Here is a 13,441-nt window from a genome sequence, read left to right as displayed (position 1 = left end):
GACAAGTGCTTGTCCAGCCTCTGCTTAAAGATAGCCAGTGAGGAGGAGCTCACCACCTCCTTACGTAGCTGATTCCACTGTCAAACAACACTGTAAAAATTTCCCCCCTCGTATCTAGTTGGTACCTTACCCCCCTGCAATTTAAACCCATTATTGCGAGTCCTATCCTCTGCTGCCAACAGAAACGGCTCCCTGCCCTCCTCTGAGTGACAGCCCTTCAAAGACTTAAAGAGAGCAATCAAGCCGCCCTTCAACCTCTTCTTCTCCAGACTAAACATTCCCAACTCCCTCAGCCTTTCCTTGTAGGGAAATCAGGGTCTCCAGGTCCCTGATCACCCTTGTCGCTCTTCTCTGAACCCGCTCCATTCTGTCCACATCCTTTTTGAAGTGAGGCCTTCAGAACTGCGCACAATACTTCAGATGCGGCCTGACCAATGCAGTGTATAGTGGAACTATGACATCTTGGGATGAATGGAGGATAGGGGTGGGACTAATGGGCAAAATGTTGCCTGGTTCCACAAAAGCTTGAAGAGGGCTACCTGACTGGACCCATGCAGCTTGCAAGGTATTTCAGTTTCCTTAAATAAATCTTCTCTTGGGTTTTCATCAGTAACTTGTATTAGTTTCCCATTCCAACACTTTCCCAGACTACCTGCCCATCCATTGCTGTAACCTAACATTAAAGTTACCTGAATCAGTGTTTTTTTTTTTTTTTAATTCTGTGGCAGGAAAACACAGAGGGGCATTATTAGGCAGGTGCAAGGTATTCCATTGATAGTGGAGAAAGGGGCAAAGCAAAGCAAGTAATTAGATAAATTCAGACACTGTAATTAAAATCTAGCATGTACTTAACTTCAACCAACCAAGATGGTTTCAGTCTACAGAGGCCACCATGTGTCTGATGAATATAAACAAAGGCAGAATTCCTCTTGGCTCATGTAAAATCAAAAGCTCCAGTGTCTGAAATAAGCATCAGGTTTTTTTCCTGGTCGGATGTTGTATTTAACAGTTGCTTGGCTCTTTTGAATTGGTTTCTTGAATTGTGTTACCAAGAGAAAACAGTGATTACTTGTGTTCATGAAGTCATAACACTGTGTATGATCATCAAACCAAAAACATGACAAAACCAGTAGACATTCTCAGAAAGGAACCTAATTAAATACGGAGAGTGTGCGTTCATTTCCTAATTATATTTTTTCATAAAAAACAAAACAAAACTAAAAACCAATTTCTTTAGCCTGAGGAATGAAAAAGAACGAGGAAATAAGGAACAAATGAATTCCTTGTCCTAAAATTTCCACCGTTTCCCCTTCATCTGTCCTCTTTGCACCTTCCCTACTGTATTGTGGGCCAGGGCTACGAGCTACGGCACTGTGACCAGGAAGATGATGGACGGGTGGGAGAATTTCTCCGTTCTCTTGCCACTTCAGACTCCTCCCCCCAGAGATGCTTGAGGCAACTCAGTTGGGTGCAGTCTGTAGGATGCGATCTTCAGAGGGCCTGCCTAATGTCAAACCGGCCCCAGGGTACACTGAGGTGCGGTGCCTCAGATGCATCAGAAATTGCATCCTAGAGAGAGAATGCTACCAGCTGCGCATTAACTGGTTGACTGGCAACCTCCCTGTTTGTCCAGCCATGGCATGGAGCAGCAGCCCAGCCTGGAAAGCAGCGTGGGAGGGCAGTGGGTAGGGTTGCCAGGTCCCTCTTCGCAACTGGCAGGAAGTATTTGTGGCGGACCCGGAGGAGAGCAGGGCTTGGGGAGGGTAGGGTCTTCAATGCCATAAGAGTCCAATTGCCAAAGCGGCCATTTTCTCCGCATGAACTGATCTCTATCGGCTGGAGATCAGTTGCAGTAGCAGGAGATTTCCAGCTAGTGCCTGGAGGTTGGTAACCCTAACGGTGAGGCGAGAGGCAGAGATGGAGGTGTTTCCATTTAAAACACAGAAGAAAGAACGGTACAGACACAAAAACGAGTGACATTTTTGAAAATGCCAAATGCAACCTCTGCTAAACCTCAGGCACAATAAGCCCCTCATTCGGACCCTCTCTCCCCCCCCACCACTGTGCATTCCTTTAGCATTCCTCACCTGATGAGACTGATAATACAAAGTTCTAACAGTAGGTCGTGAAGCAAAGTCCGTTTCAACCGTATCGAGATGATGCACATATTCTGGAACGCTTGCGGTACGATGCAGGCTCCCTGTACAAAGGAACAAGAAACATAATTATAGCCAGGTTTTAATTAGATGAAGCAGAAATGTTCAAACCATCGATTCGCAAGGCCCTGGTTCCAGAAAAAATAATTGAGAAAAAACAGTCAGTTTCTTCAGAGTTCAAGCAGCTGGGCTTGAGAGTCAGTGACTGGGCTCTCCTGCCTTTTTTTAAGTTAAAAGCACCAGCAGAGGGGTAAGGATGCCAACCTCCTGGTAGTCTGGAGAAAATATGCACAAGTACTACAGGGATAATTATGGAAGTATAGTGCTAAGCTCAAACTTACTTTGATCTCACTTGTATATATATTTATAGTTGTTTTCACTTGTTTGTAGATGTTACACGTATATGTTTGCATAGTTTGCTTGAGTATTATTATATCTTTTTGTTTGAGCTTAGTACTATACTTCCATAAAAAACCTCCTGGTAGTAGCAGGAGCTCTCCTGCTATTATAATTGATCTCCAGCCGACAGAGATCAGTTCACCTGGAGAAAATGGCCTCTTTGGCCATTGGACTCTATGGCATTGAAGTCTCTCCCCTCCACAAACCCCACCTTCCTCAGGCTCCACCCCAAAAACCTCGGTTGTAATAGCAGATCTCCAGCTACTACCTGGAGGCTGGCAACCCTAGATGTAGGTGAGGCTGAGAGAGCTTGAAGAGAACTGTGAGTAGCCCAAGGTCACCCAGCTGGCCTCATGTGGAGGAGTGGGGAATCAAACCTGGTTCACCGGATTAGAGTCCACTGCTCCTAACCACTACACTACGCTGGCTCGCTATAAATAAATAAAATTTAGAGCCATTGACATCATTATATAGACACTGATGGAATTGAATCCTCTTTTCTTGTTGCCTCAAGAACAGCCGTGACTGCGCAGGTGTAAGAGGAGTGCTTATGCTTACGGTGCAGCTGGTTTTTAATGAGGCTCGACGTGCTAATAACAACTTGGGGACACGCACAAGACAGTAAATTGTGAGCAGGCACCGACTGTGGCTACCAAGCAGCTGCCATGCCGCACAGATACGAAGCCATTCAAATATTGCTCCTTTGTAATTGCATGCAAATTGCACATCGGCTATGTGGAGTTCTGTACCAGCAGTTCTGAACCAGTTCTGCAGTTCTGAATCACCTTGCAAGATCTACGGTTTTCCCTGTCCTGGGCGCTATAAACTGGGCAGACTGGAAATGCCCGATCATTTTAAAGGAATAATAGTAAATCAAAGTATGGAGGCAGGACAAACAGAGCAGACAAACATTACACTAAATGTGTATTATTTGACTTTTAATACAACTTCTTTAAAACTATTATTGGCATCTCCTGACAAGTTTGAAGGCAAATTATTGTCTATCTATGGACGTAAGCAGCTCAGGTCTAGCAAAAACCCTCTCGCATAGTTTGCGAAGGAGCCGAGGGGTTGCAAGACTTCTGATTTCATCTAGCAGCTGAGGTTTCACAATGTTTATTTTGGAAAGCTTAGCTTGCAAAAGGGGTGAGCTGCTGAGCAAACTATCCTGCTTCCCACCTAGTCAGCTGAGCTCTTAGTCAACTTCCCTTAATTGACAAAAACATCTAGGAAATTTCAAAGGAAGAGAAACTGATCAGAACAGAGGCAGAATTGAGGAGATTGGATTTCAAAATGACAACATCAGCTTTAAAATTGGGCGTTCCGTATTCAGAGTCAGAGAGCCCTAGAGGTGCAAACACCACAACGTAGTGTACTGAGCTTGCACAAATAGAGTTGCCAGGTCCCGTCCCCCCACCCCCCGGCCAATGACAGGGGATGGGGGGTAGGGTCGCCAAACCCAGGTTGGGAAACTCTGTTACTAACTTTACTTTGACTTTGGGCAAATGTTTCTTTTTTATATTCGTGGAAGGAACACACTACAAAGTTGTCAAATTGTTTGTGATTATATGTAATCACTTAGGTGTTCTCATTTTGTGTATCGTGATTCCCTGCTCTGGCATTGTTGTAATGGGAGATGAAGAATTTTCTCCCTAAAATTCATTGAGAGCTGTGAGCACAGCGCAGCTTGCGGAACGGGACTCCTCTGCCCCTTCCTTGTGCTGCAGGTCACTGAGCTCCTCCCTAGGGTTACCAACCTCCAGGTAGAGATTTGGGGATGGAGCCTGGGGAGGACAAGGACCTCAGTGGGGTACAATGCCATAGAGCCCACCCTCCAAAGCATCCATTTTCTCCAGGGGAACTGGTCTCTGTAATCTGGACATGAGCTGTAATTCCAGGGGATCCCCAGGTCCCCCCCGGAGGCTGGTATCCCTGTGCACAAATAAGTTGCAACACGTGAAGCAATCTTCTATTATAAAAGGATCAGGGGCAAATTAACACAGAGTTGTCATTAATATTGTCGAAGGCTTTCACGGTCAGAGTTCATCGGTTCTTGTAGGTTATCCGGGCTGTGTGACGGTGGTCTTGGTATTTTCTTTCCTGGCGTTTCGCCAGCAGCTGTGGCCGGCATCTTCAGAGGAGTAACACTCAAGGTGCCTGCCACAGCTGCTGGCGAAAAGTCAGGAAAGAAAATACCAAGACCACCGTCACACAGCCCGGATAACCTACAAGAACCGATGAGTTCTCATTAAGCTTTAGGTTTCGAAGGACACATTTATCCATTCTTTACTCAGTGGAGTCATTATGTTCTCAAATGGATGGAAAAGCTCTTAAACAGCCCTTATTACCTTATCCTGCCCTGACCTGGATAGCTTGATCTCATCAGATCTTGGAAGCTAAGCAGAGTCAGCCCTGGTTTGTACCACCAAGGAAGACCAGGATCACAACCAAAGGCAGGCAGTGGCAAACCATGGCTGAAGTCTCTTGCCACGGAAATCCTACCAGGTCACCATAAGTTGGCTGTGACTTGATGACAAGTAAATAAACAAATAAATAAACAAATAAATCTCATCCTATCACTTTAAGATTTGCATCACAGCTGTGATTCTTTCACATACTACTCATACAGTCCTACATGGGAAAAAACCATTCTTAAATTCTATGAGTGCCTCATAACCTGCCCTATTTTATTCCTAGGTATTGCTCAGCAAGAATCACATCTATTTCACTATAGTGGTTATATCTCTAATGAACATAGTATAGCTCAACGGTGATCAATGGGTGGCTTAAAGACCAGATTTAGCACTCACTGGGCCTATCAAATGTCCCAAGAACAGCAGGATATGAAGAGTTTATTCTACAGTGCAGGAGTCTCCAACATGCAACTCAAGAGATACAGACAGCTCACCAGCTACTGCAGGTTGGAAATCCCCTAGAAGACCCACAAAACGTCAGTAAAAAGATGAGCTCTAGGCTTTATTTTTTAAAAAAGCTTCTCTTACACAGGATTTTTTCTCTGAGCTGCTTAACTGAAAGCTTCATTTCTAGGGGTCATTCCAGTCCATGTTCTAGTTCTAGGACTTGGTAACATCCATGGGAAGGAGTAAGCCTTTCCTCTTATAACTCCACAACAAAAAGGGATAAATACTTTGTTGAAAAATGAAACCTGGGAATTCAGAGAACCCAATACACAGTTTTACTGTTGTAACAACATAATAACACCCAGTTACTGATTTAAAGCAATAAAAGCCCCCCCCCCAAGCAGAGAAAGGAAATAGCTGCAACAGGGACAAGGAAAATGGCTACCATGTGGGTGGGTCCATGAAAATCCTTCCCTTTCCCCCAGAAGCCACCCATGGATTGCTATTATCTTTCCCAAAACTTTGCAGAAGAGCAGGTTTGGAACTATCAGAGAAAGCCTGAGGAAACCCTGGAAGATGCATGAATGTGTCACGAAGCTGCAGGGAAGAAGGAAAAAAAACCCTTTTCCGATGGCATCAAACCCAGGGCATATAATTCATAAGAAAGGGCCAAAGACACCTGGTTTTCATTATTAATACACAAAGGGCAATAATAGGCATTTACATACATTAGATCTATTAAACACAACTAAATGCCAACATGACTAGTGGTGTAGTCCTAAGGACACTTTCCTGAGAGTAAGCCCCATTAAATAATGTGGGACTTACCTCCAAGTAGGCTTGCTTAGGATCGCACCTGAAATTTAAGCGTTAACATGAAGTACTGCTTCCGAGAGCTACAATGGGCCCCTTTCTCACATCTCCTAGACCCAACCCAGTGTAGTATAGTGGTTAGAGCCAGTGTGGTGCAGTATTCAGAGTGTCAGACTAGGGTCTGGAAGACTCAGGTTCGAATCCCCACTCTGCCATGGGAGCTTGCAGTGTGACCTTGGGCCAGCCCCATATTCTCAGCCTAATCTACCTCACGAGGTTGTTGTGGGAGTAAAACGGAGGAGTGGAGAGCACTGTGAGCCACTTCGGGTCCCAACTGAGGAGAAAGGTGGGATATAAACATAAATAAATAAACCCATACATCTTGTTGAAAACGAGGCACATAACATGACTACCTCCTTCCAAATGTTGTCCCTCTAGTTACCCCCTCTCTAGGGTGGCCAACCTCCATGTAGTGGCCGGAGATCTCCTGCTATTACAACTGATCTCCAGCTGATAGAGACCAGTTCACCTGGAGAAAATGGACACTTTGGCTATTGGACTCTATGGCATTGAAGTCCCTCCCCAAACCTCACCCTCCTCAGGGTCCACCCCAAAAACCTCCCGCCGGTGACAAAGAGGGACCTGGCAAGGCTACCCCTCTCGCTGACCCTAGTACGGAGCAGAAGGGTCCAAAATGGCCTTTTTGTAGTTCACCGTGGAAACAAAAAAAACAGAAATGCAGTTTATAGTAGGCCCTTTATACATCCAGCAAGCCAAGCAGAGGAGGAACTCCTCAGGTGCAAAGTCCATATTTGCCTAAGGGACTCACTGAACACGACAATTCAGTTCCGTGTAGGAAAGTATTCATCAAGTCCCCTGTTTAAACAGTCCCACATAACGATGGCACACCTGTCTGTTTCGCGAAGTATACATGCAATCTGCCACCATGTGTGCCTTCTTGACTGAGGTATGTGTAAAGAAGCACACACCTGTATGGTCGTCACGTGCGTGACCCACATGGGATTTCCTCCGAGGAAGCGTCCTTTCAGAAAGAACGTCTGTCTTCTCTGCAGAAGCCCCAAATGAGGATACAGCTCCCCTATGATTCCTTTGCATTCTTGCTTAAGGACGTTATTTTCTCAAAACGGCTGGCATTTCAGAAATGCAAAATGCCCCAAATACCAAAACAATTAAGTCAGCTAGAAGCAATTTAAAAAAATCTCAAATCTCAAAATGCTTCCGGAGCATAATCATATCATTGCCCCACCAGTCAACTGCAAATACTTATTACAGTATTTACTCCAATGCAAGACTAAGTTATTTCCCCAGTATGCAAATAAAAAAGGCAGGCATTGTTTTACATTTGCATACAAGTTCCAGTTAAGTCCAGTTAATGTTTTGGAGGGCGCACAACATTTCCCCCCTGACCTGGATAGCCCCAGGACAGCCTTATCAGATCTCAGAAGCTAAGCAGGGTCAGCTCTGGTCAGCATTTGGATGGGAGACCACCGAGGAATACCAGGGTCATGTTGCAGAGATAGGGAAACGGCCTCTGAGCATCTCTTGCCTTGAAAACCTTACGGGGTCACCAAATGTCTGCTGCGACTTCATAGCAGAAACAAAAATTTCTGTAGGGGATCCTCTTACATGCAGGGTCACCTTCTTTTACAGTAAATATGGTAAGTTAGAAAAATGCTGGAGGATTCTCTTCCCTTGGTGTATTTTGCATGTGTATGTATAGGCATTGTTCCAGCCTGCCCTGCCATCTCATTGGTCAGCTTCAGATAAAGGAGCGTTTTGCAATGATCTTTGCCACACCATCAGCAAATAAACAGCCAAGCTCTGTATTCAGTAAAACCAGAGCCATTGTCTGACCTCCTCCAGAAGTTCTCTGTTTCCGAACTGAAAATCACTCACTGTAGCTTGGATCAGCTGGTCTCTGGACTATTTTTTGCAAAGCATGCACCTCTTCCATCGGAAGCAGGATGACACATAACACGCAAATCCAGTGGAACATTTATGAAAAGCGTTAATGATTCTTTATTCATCTCCCCCTCCCATCCACGACAAATGTTAGGAGTCCATACGAAATTCACAGCCATTGTACGTTGATAAATTGCCCATTCTGGAATATGGCACAGCATTCCCCCACACCATGTGAACACAATCCCTGCCAAATACATACATGGCTAGAAAATATTAATCACAAAAGAAGCCAACATATAATCTTCTGTGAGTGACACATGACAGAGCAGTCTTCCTCATCGACTATATCAGACTCAAAACCACACACCAAATCCAATACCTTCCAGCGGATTAAGACACATTCAAAAACCATTCTTTAAAATGCACCTATTACATAGGAACTGCCCCTTGGAGTCTCCCATTTTCACTGGCCACAGCATGTGGAACCCCACAATGGGGCAAACTGACCCCTCTTTGGCCATTTACACTCAGGAAAAAGGCATGGAGAGAAGGGTGAAACCCTTCCTCCTCACGCATCATGCTCACACACTGAATCCAACTTTATAGCACTTGAGAATGGTAGCCTCTGACTGGTGTCACATGTACGATCTAGTTGACCCCATATACTGATTACATTTATTTAAACATTTGTACCCTGCTTTTCTCCACAATGGGGACCCAAAATGGGTTACAGTGTTTTCCTCTCCTTCATTTTGTCCTCACAACACCATGATGTAAAGATGGACCACCCATTCATTAGTCCAGCACAAAACAACCTGAGCAATCAAAATCCAGAACACAGAATGATGGAAGTAGATACGCTGTACAAAGATATCATATTCAGCATGGTGAAAACCACCTAAACTAGTGATATCTAAAATGGTGCCTGCCAATGAGTTGGCACCCATGTGCTTCTCCCCAAAGCATCTCTTCCCAAACCAGAGTCAAGACGCACTGCCCTCCACCTCAGTGGAGCAGAAGGCGCTTTGGAGGAACCCAGCAGGCACCATGGTCCTGTAAAGGGGCATCCGCTGCGTTATAAGAGGACGCTTGGCTTACACCCTCCCCCAAATTTTTTGATTGGCCCCATACCATATGGCAGCCATTATGTGGTGTACCCACTCCCTGTTCTCTAAATTCCAAAAGTGTCCACAGGCTCAGTGCTATTTGGGATCCCTAATCTAAACCAATACATTGCCCCGTGTGGGTGTGCAAGGTGCCATCAAGTCACAGCTGACTTATGACGACCCCTCATGAGGTTCTCGAGGCAAGTGTTTAAGCAGAGGTGGTTTGCCATTGCTTTCCTCTGCAGAGTCTTCCTTAGTGGTCTCCCATCCAAGAACCAATCAAGCTTAGCTTCTGAGATCGGGGTATACTATACCATTCCACATCCCTTACATTGTCCTTTTTTGGGGTGCCATCAAGTCAAAGCTGAGTTATGAGAAGAAGAGAGATGAAGAGTTGGTTTTTCATATGACAACTTTCTGTATCACTTAAGGCAGAATCAAACTAGCTTACAATCACCTTCCCTTCCCCACAACAAGGTGGGACTGAGAGAGCTCTATCAGAGCTGTGACTAGCCCAAGGTCACCCAACTAGCTTCATGTGTAGGAGTGGGGAAACCAACCCGGTTCACCAAATTAGCCTCCGCCGCTCACGTGGAGGAGTGGGGAATCAAACCTGGTTCTCTAGATCAGAGTCTACCAAACCACTGCTCTTAACCATTACACCACACTGGCTCTCTACGGGGTTATGGCGGCCCCATAGGGTTTTCAAGGCAAGAAACGTTCAGAGGTGGATTGGCATTGCCTGCCTCTGCTTCACAACCTGGCATTCATTGGAGGTTGCCCATCCAAATACTAACCAGGGCCAACCCTGCTTAGCTTCTGAGATCTGACAAGATAAAGTTAGCCTGGGGCTATCCAGGTCAGGGCTACATTGTCCTGTGTGTGTGTGTATGTGTGTGTGCTGTCAAGTCACAGCGGAATTATGGTGACCCTGTAGGGTATTCACGGCAAGGGACGTTCAGAGGTGGTTTGCCATTGCCTACCTCTGCGTGGGCTGAGAGAGTCCTGAGAGAGCTGTGACTGGCCTAGGGTCACCCAGCAGGCTTCATGCAGAGGAGTGGGAAATCGAACCAGGGTTTCCAGATTAGGAGTCCCCCGCTCTTAATCACTAACCACACTGGTTCCAGACATTGTTCTACCCTTGCAATATCCCAAGGCAAAATCCACCACACCTAAATAAGCCCTGAACTGTTTATTCAATTCAATACAAGAATGGCCACCGGTGATGGAATTACAACCTAGACAAACAGGCAGCGAGATAGAAGAAGCATTCCCATTTAAGGAATGTGCCTTGGAGGCAGAGTGTAAATACATTAAGATCTCTACAGATAAGCCTAGGTCATTCAGAGAATGCCTGGTGAGAAGATTCAGCTCCGAGTCACCAGCTTAGGGCGGCGGCAGCGGGGGAGGGGGAAAAAGGTAGTATAGTATCTAGGAACAAACATGTTCAAACAGGCCACAGCAAAACGGCCAAATGTAAGAAGATGAATTCAAACTCCTCGATAGGCAAAACAATACAAAGCACCAGTGGATTGCTGGTGAATAGCGATGATGTCCTTACCTGGATAACCCCAGGCTAGCCTGATCTCATCAGATCTCAGAAGCTAAGCAGAATCAGCCCTGGTTAGTACTTGGATGGGAGGCCACCAAGGAATACCAGGGTCGTTATGCAGAGGAAATTAATGGCAAACCACCTCTGAACGTCTCTTGCATTGAAAAGCCTACTGGGTTGCCCTAAGGCAGCTGTGACTTGACAGCGTGCACGTGTATGCACGCACACAAACAGGGATGGTGAAGTGCTTTCCTCATACACAACCAAAGATTCCTTAAGCATAGACGGTGAGGGCTGTTTGATGGTGGAATGTGCTGCCTCGGAGGGTGGTGGAGTCCCCGTCTTTGGAGGTCTTTAAGAATTGGCTAGATGGCCATCTGTCGGGAGTGCTTTGATTGTGGGATCCTGCATGGCGGGGGGAGGGTTGGGGTCACTGGGGATGTGGGGGGAGATAGCTGTTAATTTCCTGCATTGTGCAAGGGGTTGGACTAGATGACCCTGGTGGTCCCTTCCAACTCTATGATTCTATAGACAAAACCAGGGACCAGTTTTACAACTGAGGAGTAAGCTCTGGATCAACGCTGTTCATTATTTTTCACGTAGCAGCACACAAACCATAGCTTGGACACAACATGGTATAGTGGTTAAGAGCAGTTGTTTGGAGCGGTGGACTCTAATCAGGAGAACCGGGTTTGATTCCCCACGCCTCCCCACGAGTGGCGGATGCTAATCAGGTGAACCAGGTTGGTTTCCCCACTCCTACACATCAAGCCAGCTGGGTGACCTTGGGCTAGTCACAGCTCTTAGAGCTCTCTCAGCCACGCCTACCTCACAGGGTGTCTGTTGTGGGGAGGGGAAGATGATTGTAAGCTGGTTTGATTCTGCCTTAAGTGGTAGAGAAAGTTGGCATATAAAAACCAACTCTTCTTCTTCACATGGGAATCAGGTAGTCTGTAGCACTCAAAGGCCGTTCTCACACTGGTAGAGGTGGCGGCTATGCTCCCCTGGACCCTTCCCATGCGGCCGCATGGCCATGCCAGATTGCATGCAAGTAGCTCATGCAGTGGTCACTTCTCACTACAGTGTTGCCCCTTCTTAGGGCTGGGCAAGGGGGCGAGAAGCGAAGAAGCGGCGGTTCTCTTCCGAACGGCCTCAGCGTCCTCCCATAATGAAATCAGTGTGGAGTGGGGAGGGGAAGCAGCAACCAACCGCCTCGGATCTCAAAAAAGTCACTCTGCTATTGTGTTGCTCCATTCCGTCCAACTCCGTTTTTCAAAGGCAGAGTAGAATAAGTGATTTGCAAAAAATCAACCAGTGCAGGCCTTTGGCAGGTTTTTTTTTTAAACCCTCACAACAAATCAGAAATGTGGACTAGGAACAGCATGATGAAATTTGCCTTGACTTTGAACCTGGAACTCTCAGAGGCTCGTCCAACACTTTAACCAGAGCACCGCACAGGCTTTCTTTGCAAAGATAAAGTGACGGTAGGGCCCCCCCCTTGGGAAACAAACAACAATTCGATACAGGAAGCAACAGTCAGATAATAAAGCTGAAAGCAAAAAAGCACCTGGGAATGGAGGGAAAAGAGAAATGTACCGGTGACTTAAAAGCAGGAAAACGCACTTATCTTAAAAAAAAAAACACACACACACACACACTCACCAGAAAACCTGCCAGTCTATTTTTGCAAGTACAGCTACAAAGGAGTCGAAAAAGTTAGAAGACTTTTAAAAACCACCGATTTCAGCGGAGAAGGGTCATTTATGCATGGGAGGTTTCCCCTTGGATTTGCCCCTCTGTAGATGTACACCCCCAACCGTCCAGCTGCTGAAAACTCTGCCTGGGGGAGTTTTGAGAATTTGTTGAGTTTTGAGAATTTGTTGAGTTTTGAGCATTTGCATGGGGGGGGGGAACGCGCACCTAGAGAGCGGCAAATCCAAGGCAAGCCCTCCCGTGCGTCGACGGCCGCAGCAAGCAGCGGGATCCGAACCCCGGGCGCTCCGCAGAGGAGCCCGGCCGGGTTCCGCGCGGCCCTGGCAAAGCGGCTTCGGGCCCCCCGCTAAGGCGGGGTGTCGGGATCGGGGTGCCCTTTGCCACCCCTGGGCCCGGAAAGCGCCCCGCGCCGGCGGATCTGCAGCGGCTCCGCCACCTGTCCCGACGGGGGTTGCAGGAGGAAGCCTGGGGGGGGCAGGGCGGGGGTCCCCCCCACCCCGCGCACTCACCGTTGCCCGCGGCGCCCCTGCTCTTGCGGGCCAGGGTCTGCTGGACCTGCCGCTGGAGGCGGAGGGACTTCTGCGCCGGGGCGCGGCCGCCGCGCAGCGTGGCGGGCAAGGCGAGGCTGGAGGCGTCCAGCTGGCCCAGGATCTGCTGGCCCGAGACGGTGCGGATGTAGCCGGCCTCCGAGCCGCCCAGCGGGGCTGCCTGCATGGTCGGCCGGCCCAGAGCCACGCGCGCCGCGGACGGGCGGGCGGATGGATGGACGGGGCGGGCTGGACGCGCGGCGCCTCCGGGGGAAAGGGGGTGGCTCTGCCCGCCACGCCCGGGGCCGCAGGGCGCGCCCCCGCCGCTCCGCCCCCGCCCGGGGCGCGGCTTCTCACCTGCCGGCCTCGGAAACTTTGCATCGCGCTC

General features: G+C 47.7%; 1 protein-coding gene across 1 annotated transcript in view; it reads right to left on the bottom strand.

Moving 5' to 3' along the window:
• Nucleotides 1–13,240, bottom strand: part of PKP2 (plakophilin 2) — a 71,011-nt gene extending 57,771 nt beyond the window's left edge. Inside the window, exons 1-2 of the mRNA XM_056846582.1 lie at nt 13,036–13,240; nt 2,088–2,200 (exon numbers count right to left, since the gene is read on the bottom strand). Of these exons, the coding sequence (XP_056702560.1) occupies nt 2,088–2,200; nt 13,036–13,240 (318 nt within the window). The remainder of the gene's footprint in view (nt 1–2,087; nt 2,201–13,035) is intronic.
• Between the last annotated feature and the right edge of the window lie 201 nt (nt 13,241–13,441).

The sequence above is a fragment of the Euleptes europaea genome, chromosome 3 (genome assembly GCF_029931775.1).
Source record: "Euleptes europaea isolate rEulEur1 chromosome 3, rEulEur1.hap1, whole genome shotgun sequence".
Classification (NCBI taxonomy): domain Eukaryota; kingdom Metazoa; phylum Chordata; class Lepidosauria; order Squamata; family Sphaerodactylidae; genus Euleptes; species Euleptes europaea.
This window is presented reverse-complemented; position numbering and strand designations above follow the sequence as displayed.